This window comes from Mus pahari, chromosome 13, assembly GCF_900095145.1.
Source record: "Mus pahari chromosome 13, PAHARI_EIJ_v1.1, whole genome shotgun sequence".
NCBI classification, from domain to species: domain Eukaryota; kingdom Metazoa; phylum Chordata; class Mammalia; order Rodentia; family Muridae; genus Mus; species Mus pahari.
In genome coordinates, this window is record NC_034602.1 from 95992678 (window position 1) to 96014608 (window position 21931).

General features: G+C 40.6%; 1 protein-coding gene across 7 annotated transcripts in view; it reads left to right on the forward strand.

The window, feature by feature from the left end:
- The first annotated feature begins 3909 nt into the window (after positions 1-3909).
- The window catches only part of Mtf2 (metal response element binding transcription factor 2), a 46585-nt gene continuing 28563 nt past the window's right edge, over positions 3910-21931 (forward strand). The window contains exons 1-6 of one of the 7 annotated variants that reach the window (XM_029545041.1): positions 3910-4184; positions 5634-5747; positions 7114-7312; positions 11281-11428; positions 19127-19228; positions 19341-19422. In XM_029545041.1, coding sequence (XP_029400901.1) covers positions 11351-11428; positions 19127-19228; positions 19341-19422 — 262 coding nt within the window. In that variant the 5' untranslated portion in view covers positions 3910-4184; positions 5634-5747; positions 7114-7312; positions 11281-11350. Of the gene's footprint in view, positions 4185-5633; positions 5748-7113; positions 7313-11280; positions 11429-19029; positions 19229-19340; positions 19427-21931 lie in introns of those variants that run through there. The other 6 variants (XM_029545039.1, XM_029545040.1, XM_029545042.1 and 3 more) reach the window with 6 other exon arrangements.

Sequence of the window (21931 nt, forward strand, 5' to 3'; positions counted from 1 at the left end):
CATGGTATGTGGTCACCATGACCCTGCTCTCAAGTTATTTTCTTGTGACTGGCAGGCATGTTACAGCAAGAATATGAAATAGCTGGCAGACATGGAACAAAGTGGCTACAGCTATTCTCTGGGTCAGGCCATAACATGGTGTCCGACCATAACATTGGTAAAATGAGCCAATTCAAGCCAGATTGGGCAGGTTTATCGGGAAGCTGTTCTCCAGCCAGTGAGTTCACTGATCCTGAAGAAGGAGGCCAAGGTTGTCACCCATGGGGGTGGGAAAAGAGAGAGAGAAGAGGAGGCAGAGAGAGAGAGACCAAAATGTCTGGATTACATAAGGAAGAGCCTCTGGGGGAAGGGCAGCCCAGCAGCCCCTGTGCTGGAAAGTTCAGGGTTGAGGGAGAGAATGACAGGTAGGGACTGAGGGATACCGGGACAACCTGCAGGCCAGGTCTGTTTGAATATGTAAAATATGCAACGCAGTCCATGTCCTGTGGTACCAAACACTCATAAGAGGTGTCCAGCACAGGTGGTGGCACACATCTTTAATCCCAGCATTTGGGAGGCAGAGGCAGGTGGATCTCTGAGTCTGAGGTCAGCCTGGTCTACAGAGTGAGTTCCAGGACAGCCAGGGCCATACCGGTCTTAAACAAACAAACAAACACACAGAGTAAAGGTGTTATCGAGTTCTTTACTTTACAAAGTATTAGATTATTTTTTTTGTGTGACTAAAGGTGCCAAAGTTTAGGTCAAAGTGTAAAGCAGATTGTGTTCGTATCGAGTTTTCAATTATGGCACCCATCTGGATGTACAGTTTGTCTTTCAGAGTTTGTTTTCAAGATTTATATTTCTTTGATGTATATGAGTACACTGTCCCTCTCTTCAGACACACCATAAGAGGGCATCAGATCCTGACACAGACCCACCACAGTTTATGACCTATTATGTGGTTGCTGGGAATTGAACTCAGGACTTCTGGAAGAGCAGTTCAGTGTTCTTAGCTGCTGAGCCATCTCTCCAATCTCTTTTAAAAGACTTACTTATTTTTATTTTATGTATGTTGCTGTTTTGCCTGTTAGAATTAGAGCTAAAGACACTTGTCATTTGTCATGTGGGTTCTGGGAATTGAACCCAGGTACTCAGGAAAACCCAGAGCTCTCAACCACTGTGCCATCTCTCCAGCCCTATCTTTCAGAGTTTGTTTTTTTTTTAAGAATTATTTATTTATTATATGAAAGTAGCTGTCTTCAGACACCCCAGAAGAGGGAGTCAGATCTTGTTATGGATGGTTATGAGCCACCATGTGGTTGCTGGGATTTGAATTCCGGACCTTTGGAAGAGCAGTCGGGTGCTCTTACCCACTGAGCCATCTTACCAGCCCCTGTTTTTTTTTTTTTTTTAGCCCCTGTTTTTTTGAGACAGGGTTTCTCTGTGTAGCCCTGGCTGTCCTGGAACTCACTCTGTAGACCAGGCTGGCCTCGAACTCAGAAATCCACCTGCCTCTGCCTCCCAAGTGCTGGGATTAAAGGCGTGCACTACCACACCTGGCTCTTTCAGAGTTTTAAAAAAAATGTTATTACTCTGTGTGTGTGTGTGTGTGAGAGAGAGAGAGAGAGAGAGAGAGAGAGAGAGAGAGAGAGAGAGAGAGACAGACCCACAAACAGACAGACAGACAGAGAGAGACACACACACAGAATGGGTTTGCACATGCTCCTGTAGATGTCAGAATACTCTTGGGAACTGGCTAGCTATCTTCTCCATGGTATCCAGGGATCAAACTCTGCAGTTGCAACAAGCACTTTTGCCCACTGACTATGGTGCCGGGCTTTTTCTAATTATTATTTTTGAGACAGGGTCTTATGAAGCCTGTCGTGGCTTTAAACACACATTGTCACCAAAGACATCCTTAAATTTCTTATCTTCCCCAGTGCTGAGATTACGGGTGAGAATCACCATGCCTGGTATATATCGGGTACTGGGGTTGGAACTATGAAAGCCCCCTGCCAGTTGAATTTCATCCCCAGCCACATAGATTTCAATTATCTGAGGTCAACTGTGACCTAAAAATATTAGATAAAACGATTCCAGAAATAAAAATAACTTTTACTTTCCTTTTAAATATGTATATTTATGAATATGCATAAATATAAATGTTTGTGTTGGGGTATGTGGTTCTAGAGGTGGCCAGAGGTGTGGGATTCCCTTGGAGTTGGAGTTACAGGCAGTTGTGAACCAGCCAATATGAGTGCTGGCAATGGGTCTTGGGTCCTTTGCAATAGCAATATTAGTTACCTCTCCACCACCCACTGTAAGTTTTAAATTGTACACTATTCTGAGTAAGTTTATGAAATCTCACAGTGTTGCATGCACGCTGCTTGGCTGGGATGAGAATTGTTCCTTTATACCCCCATGTCCACATTGTTTATACTACCTGCTATACTATAGTCTCTCTGTTATCAGTCTAGCTGCCCTGAATGGTGTGGTTACACAGTTCTCATAACATTTTTGTTTGTTTTTGGAGACAGGGTTTCTTTGTGTAGTCCTACCTATCCTGGAACTAGCTCTGGAGACCACACTGATCTTGAACTCAACAGAGCTCTGACAGTCTCTGCCTCCAGGGTTCCAGGATTAAAAGCATGTACTACCACTTCCCAGCTAGCTCAAATAACTTATTTTACTTAGTAATGGCTCCCAAGTGCAAGAGTTGTAATGTTTGGAAATTTGGTTATAACCAAAGAGAAGATGTAAAAATGTTTTTTTTTTTTTAAAGTGAAAACTTCTCAATTTAATAAGAAAAGACAATAAAAAAAAAAAAGCTGAGATTGTTCAGATCTCTAAGAAATTTTAGAAGAAAGAAGAGGAGGGTTGGCCAGACTACCTTCTTTTTTTTTTGAGCCAGGTTGTCACTCTGGCCCAGACTAATCTCAAGTTCACACTGAAGCCTGGGCTACACGCTCAACCAGCCAAGTGCAGAGATTCTATGTAAGAGCCAGCACATACAGCTGGCTTTTATTACAATACATTATACTTTTATAATTATTGCCAATATTTTCTTCCACTTAATATATAAATTAATTTTTCATTAGTGTGTTTGTATAAGACAGTATGAGAGTTCATTACTATGTGAAGTTCAGGTATACAATAGGGTCTACTCTCTGAGGTAAGTGGAGCCCAGTGCTAAGAGTTTTTGAGATTTCAGTGGCTGCTCAGAGGCACTGAATTACAGGAAATGATAAATATAAGTCAAAGATATAAGCATGTATTCCATATAAGCATGTATTCCAACTGGGCCTGCAATGTTATGAAAGTTGTGTGTTCAGTCAATCAACTGCTTTGCAGGAGAGTATGCTCAAATTTCACTACAATTAAGGATGCAGGTAAACAGAAAAAAAAAAATCTCGTTCATTGTCAGAGGGAAAAAAAAAGGGTGAAAATCTCCCATACAGATTCTAGATAAGTTTGGATTTGGATAGTATTCATTGAACGAAATTTGCCTTCCAGGGTCTTCTCCCCACTTGAGGGGATTATAACAGCAGGCCTCTAGGTGAAGGAAAAAGAAAAGTATTTTTTCCAGTTAATAATTTCCTTTCTTCAGAAAGAAAATCAGAAAGGAAATCACCCCAGAAAGATGTACTGAGCAATATCCTATTTCTGAGGGCATTAAAAAGACCCGCACGAAAGGTTGGGCACGATCTCTGTTTTTAAAAGACGTAGTACCGCAAGCATCAGCGTCGGGAAGCGCAGCGCTCACTATTGTGTCTGCACAGGCAGCAGGAGGACTGAGTTCCACCGCGACGTTAAAGAGTCCCTCTTTGTTCAGCGCTGGTCCGGGACGTAGGGCGCGGTGTTCCTCCGCGCTCGCCGCGCAGGCCCCGCCCCTCTGCGGCTCTGGAGAGCTGCCATTCGGCCCCGGAGTAGCTCCGCGCTCCCAGAATGCACCGCTAGTCCGCGGGAAACCAAAATGGCGAAGGGCTGTAGCGAAGTATTCTGTGTTTGAGGCCGGTGTGATAACGCACATTCTCCTCCCCAACCCTCGTCCCCAAGGAATTCGGTGTGTGTGTGCGTGTGCGCAGGGCTCCCGCTGGGGCGGGTGCCCAGGGAGTGCCCGGACTCGCGGGGGAGCGCCCACGGGAACCTGATTGCTTCTATTTTCCTGTATGAAGCGGTTGGCACCACTTAAGTGACCGAATGAGGTGAGAGACCTTGGCCTGGGGACCGTCTCTTTGGGAGGAGGTTGGGATGAGGAGAGACGAAAGAAAGGAAGCAAAAGAAAAGGGAAAGATGGAGGATCCGCTTTGGGCAGGGGAGTCCTGTGTGGGGGTGTTTTTGCATTGATGCATATGTTGAAAGAATGGATCGGGAGGTGTAGTTCGTGAGATGTTGGCAAAAATAGGGACCGGAGGCACGAGCGGGGCGCCCCGTTCGGGAGTCAGTTGGTGGAATTAGATAAATCGTTGAGACGGGGAAGCTGTGTTTGGAGGGCAGGAAGGAACCTGGGGGCGGGAGACGGTTGGAGGGGCAGGATGAACCTGGTGATGAGGGGGTGGGGAGCCGAGGGGAGGAGCCGTCCGAATGCGGGGAGCCTAGTAGAGGGGCTGACTGGCACTTTAAAGGGTGCTAAGGAAAGTAGCAGTTTGGAACCAGAGGGTGCTGGAATTGTGGTAGGGGAATCTAGTGGTGGGCTAGTGGTGGTGGGTAGGAGGATGAGGAAAATATCCTGGAATGCGAAGAAGTGATATGATAGGTGAATTGATCTGGGGAAGAGATAGCTTGTATTTGGAGGCATTTCTTCCGTTCAATTATAATTTCTTACCCTATTATTTGTATTCATCCTTACAACCTAGTTACTTACGGCTCTAAGGGGTTTAGCCAAAATTTCCAGGATTTCTTAACACATTTCCTTAGTGCCAGAACTCTTAACTGTGGTTCTGCAATCCTTGGTGGTTAATTTTTTCTTTGGCAGAGATGGATTTATTGAGTGATACGAGGTGATTGTGAACAATAGGAAAAGGGGTATGGAATGCTGTTTTATTCTTTGAAACATTTAACTTTGGTTGAAGATATTACCATGCAACAGTAATTAGAATTTGAAAACCCAGACAAGCCTGTAATTGAAAAGTACCTCATGAGATCAAAGTAGAGCTAGGAATATGTAAGTAGTGGTTGATTTGACTCCATTTTCTCTAGCAGTAAGTAACTTTCTCCTTCAAATAGATTCCATGTAATTTTCATAGTAACTTCTCTGCAGTTATCTGCAGACTATTTTCAGCCTTTATGTTTTAATTTTTCTTTTGGGAATTTCTTTTTTGGGAGGGAATGTGGGTAAAAAACTGATTCTTTTTAGGATGCTGGACAATACTTTATTTAATGTATGTGAGTACGCTAATGCTGTCTTCATACACACCAGAAGAGGGCATCAGGTTCCATTACAGGTGGTTGTGAGCCACCATGTGGTTGCTGGGAATTGAACTCAGGACCTCTGGAAGAGGAGTCACTGCTCTTAACCAGTGAGCCATCTCTTCAGCCCCCTGGACAATGCTTTAAGTGGAGGTTTTTTTTTTTTTTTTTTCTTCTTTTTTAAGTTTTGAAGCAGGATCTCCTTATATAACTCTGGCTAACCTGGAACTCACTTTGTATTCCAGACTGGCTTGAAAAGACAGAATCTGTCTGCTTCTGCACACTGAATGCTGATGGAGATCACTACCATGCTCTGCTGTTATTACTTATCTTGAGTTAACATCAGCAACTATCATTGGGTATCAGTAACTATCATTAAGTATAGTTGTACTTAAATGTGTATTGTGGAGATTTTTTTTTCCTTTTCCTTTTTTTTCTCTTCCTTCTTTTTCCTTTTTTTTTTTTTTTTTGAGACAGGGTTTCTCTGGCTGTCCTGGAACTCACTCTGTATAGATCAGGATGGCCTTGAATTCAGTAATCCTGCCTCTGCCTCCCAAGTGCTGGGATTGAAAAATTGCCTGGCAAATTTTTTTTCCTTATTTGTTCAAAAAGTATATATTGGGGACTTTGTGTCAAATGTAGTCTTAAATATTAGAAATACCGTTGTTGAACAACAGACATATTCAGTGCTCATGTAGATTATGCAGTTTGATTTTGAGCAATGAGGAATGATAGAATGAACACACAAACACAAACGCGTACATGTATGTGCTGGTGTCCATGGAGGCCAGAGGCATGAGATTCCCCTCAGTCTAGAGTCATAGGTGCTTGTGAGCTGCCTAATCTAGGTGCTGGAAACCAAACTCAGTTCTTCTCCAAGAGTAATATGTGTGTTTAATGACTGAGACATCTCTCTAGCCCCCATAAAGGATATTTTTCACCTGTTATAGTGGTTCTAAAATTTAATCTGCTGTAATGAATGCATTTTTCATTTTCTGTTTTTTTAAAGATTTAAAAAAAAAAAAAGATTCATTTATTTATTTTATGTGTTTGAGTACACTATGGCTGTCTTCAGATACACCAGAAGAGGGCATCAGATCCCATTGCAGATGGTTGTGAGCCACCATGTGGTTGCTGGGAATTGTACTCAGGACCTTTGGAAGAATAGTCAGTGCTCTTAACCACTGAGCCATTTCTCCAGCCCCAACTTATTTCTTTTATGTATATGAAGGTTTTTGCATGCATGTATATGTGTGCACCACATGGGAGCAGTGCCCACAGCGTCCAGAAGAAGGTGGCTTATCCCTTTGGAACTGGAGTTAGAACTGGTTGTAAGTTGCCGTGTTAATGCTGGGAATCAAAGGCCCTGGAGATTGAACTCAGGTCCTCTGGAAGGACAGCCAGTACTCCTAATTTCTGAGCCATCTCTACAGTCCAAGAATGCATTTTTTTTTGACAGCAGATAGGGACAGAAAGATCCAAAGTTCAAGGCTATTCTTAGCTATATAGGTGTTTGCAGCTAGCCTTGGACACATGAAGCCCCATTTGAAAAAAAAAAAAAAAAGAAATGATTACAAGGGGCTAAATAATATAATCATAATATAATCATATAGTCATAAAAGTAGGACTTAGACATAAAGTGATGGTTGAACTTCATTGTCAGTTTGATTAGATTCAGATTCACCATGGAAATATACCTTTGGATATGCCTATGATTGTTTTCAGAAAGGTTTAACTGAGGAGGAAAGACCCACCCTGACTATGTGAGGCCACCATACCCATGGGCTGGGGTCCTGGATTGAATCAAGTGGAGGAAGCAAGCTGAGCATGAACATTGATCTTCCTGACTGCAGATATCAGTGCGATAGCTGTCTCCTGCTTCTACTATGCCTCCCCCTTCCATGATGGACTGTACTCTGAAACTGTGAGCCAAAATATACACTTCTATGTTGTTTTGTCAGAGTTTTTTTACACAGCAATGAGAAAAATACTGAATGCATAATAATAAAATTTCAAGTCATGAAGAACAAAGGACGAAGGACTGTGGCTCAGTAGAGTAAGATTTTTCATGATAGTGCTGAGTATAGTAAGTGAACAGCAGCAGACTTTCTTTACAAAGGGAAATCTTTACAATATAAAGTTCTGTGTGTAGGAACTGAATGAGTCAGTTGTTATTTATTGCTTGGCCTCACCTGGCACTTTGTCCCTTTCCTACATGTTCCTGCCACTCTACCCGTGAGTTGCAATGAGGACTGAGATATTTGCAGGTCTAGAAGAGGACCTTAGAGAAGCTTTGTGCATACCCTTTTACTGTATGCCACGTCTCTAGCCAAAGAGTGTGTGATCCAGAAAGCTCTGTCGTGGTGTGAACAAGGCCCAGCAATCCCAGATTGATGCAGAAACCTTGTGAGCTCTAAAAGCAACGGTTACTCGTGGAAAGGGAAAAAAAATTTAAATTATTTTTGACAACTTAAAAAAATGAAGTATTAGTAGGATATATTAAGGATTCTGGGCAGAGTTTGTCCTATTCTGTTTTTTTTTTTTTTTTGATGTGATGCCTGTAATCTCATGAGAGAGATAAAGGGTGTAGATTTTGCTAGTGGGGAGGATCTAGGACTAGTTGGGGATAGAGGAAGTCATAATTAGAATATACTGCATGGAAAAAAATGTATTTACAATTAAAAGAAAGTGTGACTAGAAATAGTAAGTACACTTTGTTGGTGGTTTTAAGACAGTTTGATGTAGCGATGTCGTCATGAACTCATGATTCTAGTGCTAGGATCACAGGTTGTGTGTCAGTTACTACTACTACTTAATTTTCAGTGGTTAATTTTTTCTTCCCTCCTCTTCCCTTCTTCTTGCTTATGGTTTTATGGAATGGTCTCCCATCTCTTGCAAAGCGAAGTTTCTTGATGAGGAGTGAGAACTACACTTAACTGGGCATAAGTAAAAATATCTAGGATATAGTTAGGGATTAATTGTGCTGGTTTAGTAAGTAAATGGTAGTTGTAGGTTCTCCACTAAGATCTGTGACTTCACTAGTCCTAGGTAGTTGAATAGATTTCCATTAACACAAGATTTTTCTCTGAGTAGGCTCTTAAGTCCAATTAGAAGGTTACTGGTTACCACCAAGGTATGTATGCCACTGTTGCACCATAAAGGTTATTGGGCCAGCTGTTATAGCTGGGTAGGACTGTTGCTTCCTTCATTTGGCAGCTTGCATTGGCACCTTCTGGAAACATGAAGCTAGTCAGTTCTAGTTTAGGTGTCTCTGGGCCCACTGTCTGAAGTTGATGGTATCGTCAGCATTAGGGACTTAGGGTTAAGGTTAGGGTTAGGGTTAGGGTTAGGGTTAGCAATAGTCTGTAATGTTTTAGGAGTCTCTTGAACAATCCTGACCAACAACTGAAAAGTGGGATTCTCATGTTTAGTAATGGAAATTTTGTTAGATAGTTATAGGTGAAATCAGAGGATAATTTCAGAGAGTTATTTCTATTATGGGTCTCAGGGATAGAATTTATAGCTCATCAGCCTTGATACCAAGCATTTTTATCTGCTGAGCTATTTTGCTAGCTCTTGGTTGTTTAAATGTACTTGTTATTTTATGTGTATGAATGTTAGGCTTTCCTGTATGTTCACCATGTACTTGCTTGGCGTCCATGGAGGCCAGAACAGGATGTTGGGTCCCCTAGAACTCTTTGAGTTGTTAGCTACCGTGTGGGTGCTGGGACACAAAACTGCAAGAGCAGTAAGTACTCTGAGCTGCTAAACCATCTCTCTAGATTCTCTATGGAGTTTTAATGAAGTAAAGTAACTCAGTTTTTTTTTTTTTTTTTTTTAAAGATTTATTCATTTATTATATGTAAGTACACTGTAGCTATCTTCAGACACTCCAGAAGAGGGCGAAAGATCTTGTTACGGATGGTTATGAGCCACCATGTGGTTGCTGGGATTTGAACTCCGGACCTTCGGAAGAGCAGTCGGGTGCTCTTACCCACTGAGCCATCTCACCAGCCTAAGTAACTCAGTTTTATAAAACTTGAAAGGTAGGGAATGGGAGTTGGAATATGTGGACTACCTTTTATGACAAGAAAGTAGGTCTAGGGGCTGGCTCAGTGGTTAAGAACACTTGTTGCTCCTGCACAGGACCTAGGCTTAGTTCCCATCACCCACATGGTGGTGGTTCATAACCATCAGGGGGTCAAATTCCTTTTTCTGACCTCCAAAGGCACCACCAAGTTGCATGTGTGTGGTACATAAGTGTACATGCAAGCAAAACAAAATAAAGTGTATAAATCTAAAAATAAATAAAAGAATGTAGGTCTGAAATTGATTAAAGGCAAGTATATAAACACAATCATTTGGAAATAAATACTGGGATAGGTTGGGGAATCTCTCACTCTCTCTCTCTCTCTCTCTCTCTCTCTCTCTCTCTCTCTCTCTCTCTGTGTGTGTGTGTGTGTGTGTGTGTGTGTGTGTGTGTGTGTATGAGTGTATGAATGATGTTGGAGAGAAGGCTCAGCACTTAGGAGCACTGGCTGCTTTTCCAGAGGACCTTGGTCCTATTCCCAGTTCCCACTTGATGGCTCACAATCATCTGTAATTCCAGTTCCAGGGGAATCTAGTACCTTCTGGTCTCCCTGGGCACTACATGCAAGTCATATACATATACATGCAGGCAAAACACTGAAACATAATTTTATTTATTTATTTATTTATTTTATTTTATTTTTTGAGACAGGGTTTCTCTGTGTAGCCCTGTCTCTCCTGGAATTCACTCTGTAGACCAGGCTGCCCTCAAACTCAGAAATCTGCCTGTCTGCCTCCCAAGTGCTAGGATTAAAGGCATGCACCATCACTGCCCAGCTTGAAACATAAATTTTAAAAATACTTTAATTTTGATTATGTGCCTGTGTGTATATGCATGTAAACGCAGTGCCTAAAAGAGGTCTGAAGGTGTCAGATCTTCTACAGGTTGTTGTGAGTCAAAGCAATGGTAAGCTCTTAACTGATAAACAATCTCTCTAGCCCTCTTTGCCTCTCTTTTCCTTTATTTTTTATTTATTTTATTTTGTTATTCTTTTGAGGCAGCTACCTCGTCTTTTTTTTTTTTTTTCTTGGCTTTTCGAGACCTGCCTCTGCCTCCCAACTGCTGGGATTAAAGGTGGGTGCCACCACCTCCAGGCTGCAGCCATTGCTCTTAACAACTGAACCATCTCTGGTCCTAGAGGTACTAGCTTTGAATCTGCCTGTATTATGCCTTCTGGTCTCTGTAGAACTTTGGTTTCTTTGATGTTAGATGTTGGTATATTCCTCAATTAAAAAGAAGACATCAGGCTCAGATTTTATTTTATTTTATCTATCTCAAGAGGTAAGAGAATTACTTCCCCATATGTTTGGTGCAGGATTGCATCTGAGTCCTGTTGTGACCTTGTGGATTTGACTATCTGAGTCCACCAAAAGATGCCACCAGAGTGGTTCCCTCATTTGTTGTTAGGTTATATCCTTTCCATCACAGGAAGTAGAAGAAATTCTGGGAAAGAATATAGCTACCATGCAGTTTTGTGCAGTTTAGAAGAGCTCTGAATGGTGGCTCATGCCTATAGTCCTAGCCCTTTTAAAGCAGAGGCCAACTTGAGCTACAGTGTGACATCCTCTTTCAAAAACATTAAAAACAAAACAAACAACCCAAAAAGATGAGACTTGTTGGTGGGCTTGGGGTCAGGCTAGATCAAGTGGGTTTTGTCTTGTTTGCTCTGTTGTTTTGTCCCTTAGCTCTGATTCCTTCCTTCCCCCCACTATTGCAAGATCCTTTTGCCTTATAGATTGGTGAGTCAAGAGCAAGGTGGCGGTGTGAAGTAGGATTAGATTTTCCTTCCTTTTTTCCTTTAGCTGCCGAGTGGTTCATCATGGACTAGAGTAGTGGCAAGGGTACTGGAAACGTGATTGTGGTGGAGGTGTCATGGCTGATTGCTGTTACCAGAGAAGAGGAGGGAAATTGGAGCGGCACAATAGAGGGATGAAAGTTCCTACTAGGGAGGTGAGTCCTATTTGGGGGGTGGTAGCTTTCAGCCCTTAGATTAAAACTACCTTTAATCTAGTCTTTATTTAAGCAGCCAGTTGTTACAAGTAGTTTACTGACTGTGTATTGTTTATCTATGCATTGTGTGTGATAGGTGTATGTGAGGATATGGTAAGCAAGCCCTACAGTTTTCTAAGAACACAGACTGTATACAGGGTGGCAGAGAAGACTCATTTTTTTATTGAAGAAAAATAATTGAAATTACAGATTACTTTGTTCATTTTTTTGAGAAATGATACTATGCTGCTAGGTCCTTAAATGTATTCACAATCTGTTAATTTTTTTAAAAATTTTTTTCTTTCTTTCTTTTTCTTTTCTTTTTGGTTTTTCGAGACAGGGTTTCTCTGTACAACCCTGGCTCTCCTGGAACTCACTTTATATGTAGACCAGACTGGCCTTGAACTCAGAAATCCATCTGCCTCCTGAGTGCTGGGATTAAAGGCGTGGGCCACTGCCATCAAGCTGATATATTCATCCCCAACTCTTCTCAGACCACCTCACCCCTAACTCCCCTATTCCCACTTTTGAACTATCCCACTAAGCCTAGATAGATTGTACTGGCTGTATGCTCCAGAGTGTGAAGGCCATATAATAACTTCATCTGAGTCTTGAAATTGTAGCCTCAGAAAGTACTTTAAATGCAGTTTGTTTGTTTGTTTGTTTTGTTTTGTTTTTGACACAGGGTTTTCTCTGTGTAGCCCTGGATGTCTTGTAACTGCCTTGGACTCACAGAGACCCACCTGCCTCTGCCTCCCCAGTGATAGGATTAAAGACATGCTACACAACTGCCCAGCTACATTTTAAAATACTTGTTTTTGTGTGTGCAGGTACCTGTGTACCATAGCATTCATGTGGAGGTCAGAGGACAACTTGCTGCAGTTAGTTTTTTCTAGTTTGTGGGTTCTGAGGATCAAACTCATGTTGTCAAACTTTGCAGCAAGAACCATACTTGCTGAAGCACATTACTGGTCCAGAGATTATTTAGATTAAGCTGTATAGGCTCTAACAATTTTCTCCTAGATATGTAGGGGGAAAAAATTGGGAAGGTAGGATGGAGAAAATAGTCTTTTTTCCTTAGTCTACATTATTTAAACTATTCAGCCAATTCCTAAGTTGTGAAGTCAGGGCCTTATTTATTGTAGGCTAGTAAACTAATGAAGAAAGAACTTTTTTTAGTCATTTGTTACCATTGGCCCTCAATGGAGTTCATTTTCTATCAAATTATGTATCCCAGGAGTCAAGATGGCTCAGCAGTTAAGAGTTCAAACTGCTCTTGGAAAAAAAAAAAAAAAAAGTACAAACTGCTTTTGTAGAGTTTGGTTCACGGCACCCATATTGGGCAGTCCCCCACTGCCTGTAATTCTGGTTATATAGGGGGGTCTGGTACCTCTGACCTCCAAGGTCACATGCACCAATGTGTGCATATCCCTATACAGTATATACATATAATAAATGAAGATGACAATAAAAAACTTTAAAATTCTATTATTCATTTGTTTATTTGTTTTGATTCAGTTTCTCTGTAGCTTGGCTGTCCTGGGACTTGCTCTGTAGACCAGGCTGGTCTTGAACTCAGATCCACCTGCTTCTTCTGCCTCCCAAATGCGGGGATTTAAAGGTGTACAATACCACTTTGACTCTACATATACAATTTTATTGTTAAAAATGTAATATTTTATTGTTAAATATGTTTTGGCACCCTTAATTGGTTTCTCTCTTTTTTAAAAAAGAAACTTTATCTATCTATGTGTATATGTGGGCATGCATGTATATGTACACACACACACACACACACACACACACACACACACACATACACACACACATGAGCGCGCGCCATACATGCCGAAGTCAGAGGACAGTTTGTAGCAGGATTGAGCACAGGTCATTTCTCTTGGTTTTTCGAGACAGGGTTTCTCTGTATAGCTCAGGCTGTCCTGGAACTTACTTTGTAGACCAGGCTGGCCTCGAACTCAGAAATCTGCCTGCCCCTGCCTCCTTCAAGTGCTGGGATCAAAGCACTGTTAACCTACTATGCCATCTTGCTGTACCACATTTCTAGTGCTCATTGAGTATGGATGTATATCCATATCATCGTGCAAATGGAGGTTAGAGGACAACTTGTCAGATTATATGGGTTTGAGGGGAGTATTTCCCTGATGAGCCATCTTGTATCCATTTCTCCCCCAACTCCTCTTTTTGAGACGGGATCTCACTAGCTGACCTGGAACTCACTATGTAGAGTGGGCCTTGAACTCAGAAAGATCTGCCTGCCTTTGCTTCCCAAGTGCTGGGCTTCTTAAAAACTTTTCTAGGGATTTGGCTTTGGACAGGATGGAAAAGTGAGGTCAAAGGGTAAAGGTAACTATTACTAGGAAGAGTTCCCAAACTCCAAAGGGAAATGAAAAATGACAATGTTTGATCTAAGATTGTGTACTGTGTAATAGAAGTAATACAGTGGAGAGTAAGAAAAGAACATAACCATCACATAAAAGAGAGGGTATGTTGACATAATAGCAAAGCGTATAACTGTGTCTGAGGATGTTTGCCTCTTCGATTGTGTGGTTTCCATTCCAGGATTAGAGAGCATTCTGCTGGCTTATTTTTCATAGTTATACTATTCAGGTTTGGGTTATTGTAGTGGTTTTTAGATTTTATTTATTTTATGTATATGAGTACACAGTAGCTGTACAGATGGTTGTGAGACTTCTTGTGGTTGTTGGGAGTTGAATTTAGGACCTCTGCTTGCTCTGGTTGGCTCTGCTCCCTCCAGAAAAGGGCTTCAGATTTCATTATGGGTGGTTGTGAGCCACCATGTGGTTGCTGGGATTTGAACTCAGGACCTTCGGGAAAGCAGACCGTGTTCTTACTTACCTACTGAGCCATCTCTCCTGCCCTATTGTAGTGGTTTGAATAGATTTGGCCCCTATAGATTCATGTTTGGAATGCTTAGCCATACAGAGTGGCACTATTAGAAGGTGTGGCCTTATTGGAGGAAGTGTATCACTATGTAGGTGGGCTTTGAGGCACCACATTTGCCTGCATGCTATTGTGCTTCCCACCTTGAAGACAATGGACTAAACCCCTGAAATGGTTGCCTTTATAAAAGTTGCCTTCGTCATTTCTTCACAGCAATGGAAATCCAAACTGAAACAGAAAGTTAGTACCAGGAAGTGAGGTATTGTTGCTATAGGCCTAACCATGCAGCTGTTTTTGTTTGTTATTTCTTTTTGGAGAAATGTGGGTTTTGGGACTTTGGAAAGAGTGGAATGCTAGGATCTGATGCTTAATAGGCTACACTAGTAGAATCATGGAAGACAGTGGTGCTGCAGGTAATTTGAACTGTGAGGGCCTAGCTCAAGAGGTTTTAGAGAAGAATTTTAATGTGAGCCCTAGAAATTGTTCTTACGGTATTTTATTGAAGAATGTAGCTGCTATTTGCCCTTGTCTGAAGAGTCTGCTTGAGGCTAAATAAAGTGAAGAGATTTAGGTTATTTGCATTGACATAGGAAATCTCAAAACATCCACCATAGACTGTGTCCTGTGGTTTACTCTTTCAGAAGAGCCTTTTGATCAGATTTAGCAAACTAAGGAAAAGTACAAACTGTGTGGTTCAAAGTTTAAATAAAGGGGCACCAGGAAGTGGAATGGAGTTAAATCCTGCGTTCCAGGATATTGAATAGAATTAAGGGAGTGGTGGCTTTGGGGCAAGATCCCACCCAGCTAGCTTATTGTTTTAAGTGGTTTGCATTTGAATAAGGGATAGTTATTATGTTGGGCCTTATTGTGACCTGGATATTGTTTTTATTTGGACCTTCGGAGATGTGATTGTGTGTCACGCTCACAGGGTTGTCAACTTTATCTGGAGTGAACTGTAGTCCAGAAATGTAGAGCACATGTGATCTAGACACAGGCTTTTTTGATCCAGATTTTGAGGCATAGTGGCCATGCTTATAAAGATCATGAGAAAAGGAATTAAAAAGAAAAGCTTAGGTCTAAGTGTGGTGGTACAAGTCTTTAATCCCAGCACTCTGGAGGCAGAGGCATGGAGATCTCTTGAGTTCAAGGTCAATCTACAGAGCAAGTTCCAAGACAGGCAAGCATAGGCAGTAAGGGAGCTGGAAAACAGAAAGCTTCTGATAATGTAATAGAAGAAGGGGGCCATGCTTCAGCTCTAGTTAGCAGAACTTGGTTGGCAACTTAGGCCATGTGGCTCTGGTTTTAGTCAAGAACAGAAGGGACAGACTACTGGGACAATTGATGCTGGTTAGCTAGAGCTAGGAAGTTCACGGTGATTAAGAAGAGAGACCAGCATCACTGAGGTGAAATCTGGGAAGTGTTTTCAGAGAGCACAAAGGAACTTGTGTTCCAGTAATAGCCAAGGTTGTAGCTGTTTCAGCTGGAATTGGTAGTGTGTAAGAGATACCCAGGTGGACTGATTTTGAAGTTATGAAGGGGTTATGGAGAGCAGCTGAGGTTAGGCACTGTGAGAGGGCAGGAGAGGCCATTAGTGAAGGTACAGCCTCAGTGACATTTGAAGACCCAGGAGGCTTGGTACTGTGAAGAGAGCCTATTGATGAAGCCTAGTTGCAGCGGAGACACCTGAGTATTGGAGATATCAGTACCATCACCATGATCACCAAGAAACAGCAGCAGCAGTGGAGTGGAGTCAGCCATAGCCTAGCATGCTACAAAGATCATGTATGAATCCCAGACATTGGAACAAGAAGCTGTGAAGTTGAAGTTGTTGCCTTGGAGACCCCAAGATGTTCGAGATGCCAAAGCCATAGGATATCTGCTGAGAAAAGCTGTTAACAGGAGTGGGAAAAGTGGGTTGTAGTCAACAAAGCTGAAAGGAATTGGACATCAGACATGGAGATGCAGAGTTTAGAGTTTGCTCAGCAGGTTTTTGATCTAGTATTTCCTAACTCTGATATTTCTGAAATGGTAATGTATATCCTTTTATATTGAAATATGCTGTCTGATTTTTGATTTTATAGGGGACTGCAGTAAAGAGATTGCATGAATCTCAGAAGAGATTTTGAACTTTTTTTTTTTAGATTTATTTATTTATTATATGTAAGTACACTGTAGCTGTCTTCAGACACTCCAGAAGAGGGCATCAGATCGCATTATGGATGGTTGCAACCACCATGTGGTTGCTGGGATTTGAACTCAGGACCTTCAGAAGATCAGTCAGTGCTCTTACCCGCTGAGCCATCTCTCCAGCCCGAACTTTGAACTTTTAAACATTGTTGTCATTTCGATAGACTATGTGACTTGTGAAGTTGAACTAAATGCATTTTGCATTGTGTTATGGCTATAAACCTATAGGGGCCAGGGAGTGGAATTTAGTGGTTTGAATAGGTTTGGCCCCATAGATTCATGTGTTTTATTGAGTGGCACTATTAGGTGGTGTGGCCTTGTTGGAGGAAGTATGTCACCCTGTAGGTTGGATTGAGGCTTCCTATACTCAAGTCTTCACCCAGTGCAGTAACTAAGACAGTTACTTACATAGGGATTCAAGATCCCTGAAGTAATCACTGGACCCTGAGTGTTTGCTTATTTATACAGGGTTAGACATATCCCAGGCTGGTCTTAAACTTTTCAAACTTTCTGTAGTTGAGGATGACCCTGAACTTCTGATCTTCCTATCTCCACCTCCCCAGTAGTGGGATTGCTGGTGTGTACCTGTATTTCTTTTGTTTAGTTTTGTCTTGTGTTGGGGATGGAAATCAGGGACCTTGTGCATGCTAGGCAAGCATTCTACCAACTGAGCTACATCCCCAGCTGTCTTGGTTTGAATTATCTTTCTGATTTTCAGTGATTCTGTTTACAGTTACTATACTCATAGGTTTTTTTTTTTTTGAGACAGGGTTTCTCTGTGTAACTCATAGGGTTTTGAGTTTGTTAGATACATAGGTTAATATTTTTCACGATTTAGGGGAAAGGAATCAGTTCTTAATTCTTTTTAGGACTTTAAAATTCTGTTCCCATAAACATTTAATCATTTCTCCTACCCCTAGATAATTCTATTTACTTCTTGTCTATGAGTTTCACTGTATCTCAGATAACCAGAATTAAACAGTAGATGTCATTTAGATTGTTTTGCTTATGGTAATGTCTTCAAGGCTCCATGTTGTAGCATGGGCATGTTTCCCAGAATGTGTGTTATTTTTAGACATTGCAAACAGGTTTCCTTTGTTCTTAGCTAAGTTACTGAGACTTTAATCCCCATTTTCACTTTTTTTTTTTTGTTTTGTTTTGTTTTTTTCGAGACAGGGTTTCTCTGTGTAGTCCTGGCAGTCCTGGAACTCACTCTGTAGACCAGGCTGGCCTCAAACTCAGAAATCCGTCTGCCTCTGCCTCCCGAGTGCTGGGATTAAAGGCGTGCGCCACCACGCCCGGCTCTTCACTTTTTTTTTTAAATTAAACTTTTATGGTCTCTTATTGTCTATATAGTTTTACATATCATTGAATGTTAACCAGTAAAGTATCTAAAATTGGAACAATGAAGCCAAACACTGCTTTGTCCTTTAAGAAAGTTGATGTTGGGGCTGGAGACATGACTCAATCAATATTTAAGAGAACTGGCAGCTCTTCTAGAGGACCCTGGTTTGGTCCTAGTACCCATAGAGTGGCTAAGAGATACAACATCCTTTCTTGGTCTCTTGTAACACTAGCCACACATGTGCATTCAGACATGCAGTCAGGCAAAATACCCATATACATAAACTTTTTAAAAAAATAAATAGGTGGCATGCTATATTCACAATTTTTTTAATATGTAAGTTATAATGATTTTATAGTGTATCATTTGGGATCATTGCTTAAGAAGTAAAATCTTCCAGTTTTCACTGAAGTTTTAATTTTAATTACATTCATTTTGTGTACTCATGTATAGGTAGGACAAATGCAGAAGTCTTTTTTTTTTTTTTTTTTTTTTTTTGAGTTCTGGTTATTATTTAGGTTGTCAGGCTTGTTGGCCTGTGCCTTTATCTGCTCAGCTTATCACCTGATCAATTATCAACTTTAAAAAAAATTAAGTGTATATTTTGATTTATTCTTCCCTCTTTGCTTAGTGATTCTCAGTAGAGGGTTTGTTACATCCCTTCCAGCGAATGTGAACATAGTCATATACCCCAGAAGTCATGTATCTTAATTACCTGTGGTCTAAGCTAAGAAGTTAAGGCTTAAATCCTCATCTGTTTAAAGGCCAGGGTCCCAAATATGTAGCTTAAGTTGGTGTGGTACTTGTAAGTGGCCTGTGCTAGCCTTTCCCTTGTGCGACCCTGCTTAGTGGTCCTTAGCTGTTATATAGGAGGCAGTTACCCCATACAGAAATGACTTCTGAGTCCTGGCTTAGGGACTCAGTGAGCAAGTATCATGAATTATTGCTCTTTTGTTTTATTTACATCTACTTAGAAAGTACTTGTTATTTGAGTTATTTGTTTTTTTTTTTTTCCCACAAATTAAGGATTTTATGCCAAAAGTTTGGTTAACATCTGGTATAAAATCTTATTATATGTCTTCTATTTGGTCTTTTATTTCCTGAACAGAGACTCTACAGGAGCAGGTAATTCACTGGTCCACAAGCGGTCTCCTTTACGTCGAAACCAAAAGACCTCAGCATCCTTGAACAAGCTGTCTTTACAGGATGGACATAAAGCCAAAAAACCAGCATGTAAATTTGAAGAGGGTCAAGATGTCTTAGCTAGATGGTCAGATGGCTTGTTTTATCTTGGAACTATCAAAAAGGCAAGTTACCTTAATACATTTCTGCTGTACTTCCATTACTCATTGTCATAACTTAAAAGTTAACCTTATGCTTAACAGTTTTCAGGGGTTACTGATTTCTTCTGTATTGCAGATAAACATATTGAAACAGAGCTGCTTCATCATATTTGAGGACAGTTCTAAATCCTGGGTTCTCTGGAAGGACATCCAAACAGGCAGGTGCTATGTTACTCTTGAACATGATTTATATTGAAATTTAGTTTTCTTCAACGTGACTTTTTCTGGTGCTAATGATACTGAATATACTGTTCTTCAGTGACTGGGTAGCATCTATAAGAAGTTTAAAAATTTATTCAACATATACAATTATTCTCTCTTGTTTTATAAACAAAGCTCTCTATAATTTAGTTGAATCATTTTCTGTTATTCTTCTACATGCTGAATCAGTTTTAGCCTTTCTACTTTTTGGAGATTTTGGTAGATTTGACATAGATAGTTATGTTTTTTTGGTTTTTTTTTGTTTTTTTTCTAAGGCAGTTTTTCTGTGTGGCCCTGGGTGTCCTGGAACTAATTCTTAATTCTGTAGGTCAGGCTGGCCTTGAACTCAGATCTGCCTGCTGCCCCCAAGTGCTGGGATTAAAGTGAAACACCACCACTTGCCTCTTTTTGTCTTTTAAATTTCATCTTTTTCCATTCTCTTTTTTCCTCTTTATTCATTCATTCTCATACATATATATTATATATGTAGGATTCATGAGATCAGAATCTGGTGATTCTGGAGGTTGGAAGAGATGTCAGATCCCCTTAAACTTGAGTTCCACATTGTTGTAAGTCACCATGTGGGTGCTGGGCACTGAATCTGGGTTCTCTACAAGAATAAGCTGAGACAATTTTTCAGTCCCCTTAAGTGATATGCAGAGATAGAAAGGTGTAAAGGTTTGAGGTCCCATCAAACAAGCACCTAGCTATTGGGTCAGGTGAGTAGGTGCTCTGTGCTTGAAAGTGCTGTGAGAAACTCTTGTCTAATTCCCAGCACTTGGGAGGCAGCAGATATGTAGTTCTACAGTGGTTGTTCCAGGACAGCCAGGGCTACATAGAAATCCTGTCTTGAAAAACAAACACAACAAAACACAAAAAAGAAGAGAAAGAGAAACCTGCTTATAAGTATGATTATAGAACTTAAGAGTGAATTTTAGGTAATCTATGTTCTAAAAGTTTATATAAATCTGGGAAAAAATAGTCATGCTAATTGTTTAATGTACATTATGGGTTGGATAGATGGCTTTGTGGTTAAGAGAACACTGGCTGCTTTTCCAGAGATCATGAGATCAACCATATGGTGGCTCACAGCAATCTGAAGGGGGATCTGATGTCCTCTTCAGGCAGGTAGATATATATGCAGCAGAGCACTCATACATTAAATAAATAAAATTTAAAAAAACAAAATGAATATCATAACAGGGGCATATATATTATGTTAAAACAGAAATGATATATTCCTGCATTGCTGTTGACAGTGGAAGTTTCTGTTTTGGCTAATCTTTCAGCAGTTGCATTAAATGAATAAAAATGTATTCTAATTTATTTAACTTTTCTAGATACTTATTAATAAAATATAACTGAAAATAAAGAAGCTAGCCGGACGTGGTGGCGCACACTTTTAATCCCAGCACTCGGGAGGCAGAGGCCAGCCTGGTCTACAGAGTGAGTTCCAGGACAGCTAGAGCTATACAGAGAAACCCTGTCTCAAAAAACCAAAAAAAAAAAAAAGAAAAGAAAATAAAGAAGCTAGTGGAAAATGTTTATTATACCTTTATGTTTTTTAATTAAAATTGAATTTAAAAATAGAAAGAAAAAGTATGTGAGTGTAGGTGATTGAAGAGGCCAGATGTGTACGATAACCTGAAGATGGAGTACAGGCAGTTGTGAGCCTGCCTCAGCTAGAGGTGCAGGAAACTGCTCTCTGGTCATCTGTAAGAGCAGTATCTGCTTCTAGCCACTGAGCTGTATAGTAGTTTTCTTGTTTGGTTTTTGGTAGTTGCAGGATTAGGGTTAGGGTTTTTTTTAACCATATGGTTTCTCTTTAGCTCTGGATCTCCTGGATCAGGCTGGCTTGGATTAAAAGTGTGTGGCACTGCTTCCCAGTTGGGAACTCAGAGATCTGCCTGCTTCTCAAGTGCCCGGCCATTTTATTTTATTTTTTGAGATAGGGTAATATATCCTTTACTGGCTTGGAACCTGCTATATTGAATAGGTTGATTTTGAACTAAACAGTAAGTAGAGTTGGCTCTACCTCCCAAGTGCTAGGATTAAAGCTGTTTACTACTATGCCCATTTTATTTGAAGTAAATACTTGATAGATACTTTCAAGATTTATTATTTATTCATGTGTGTGGGTTGGGAGTATTTGTGGAGGTCAGAAGAATATGTTGGATTTCATCCTCTATAACTTTGTATTATTCATTTGAGGCAAGGTCTCTTCCCTAACCCTGAGGCTAGTATGTCACGTGTGCTGGAAGCCAGCAAGGCACAGGCATCTCCCTGTCTGTACATTCCACCCCTACCTGTGTCGGGTTCTAAATATATATATATATTTTTTTTTGTTTTCTTTTTTTTTTCTTTTTTTCTATTTTTTTTTGTTTTCTCTCTTTTTTTTTTCTGTTTTATTTTGTCCTTTTTTTTGTCTTTTTTTTCTTTATTATTTAACGCCTATGATTGCTGAGA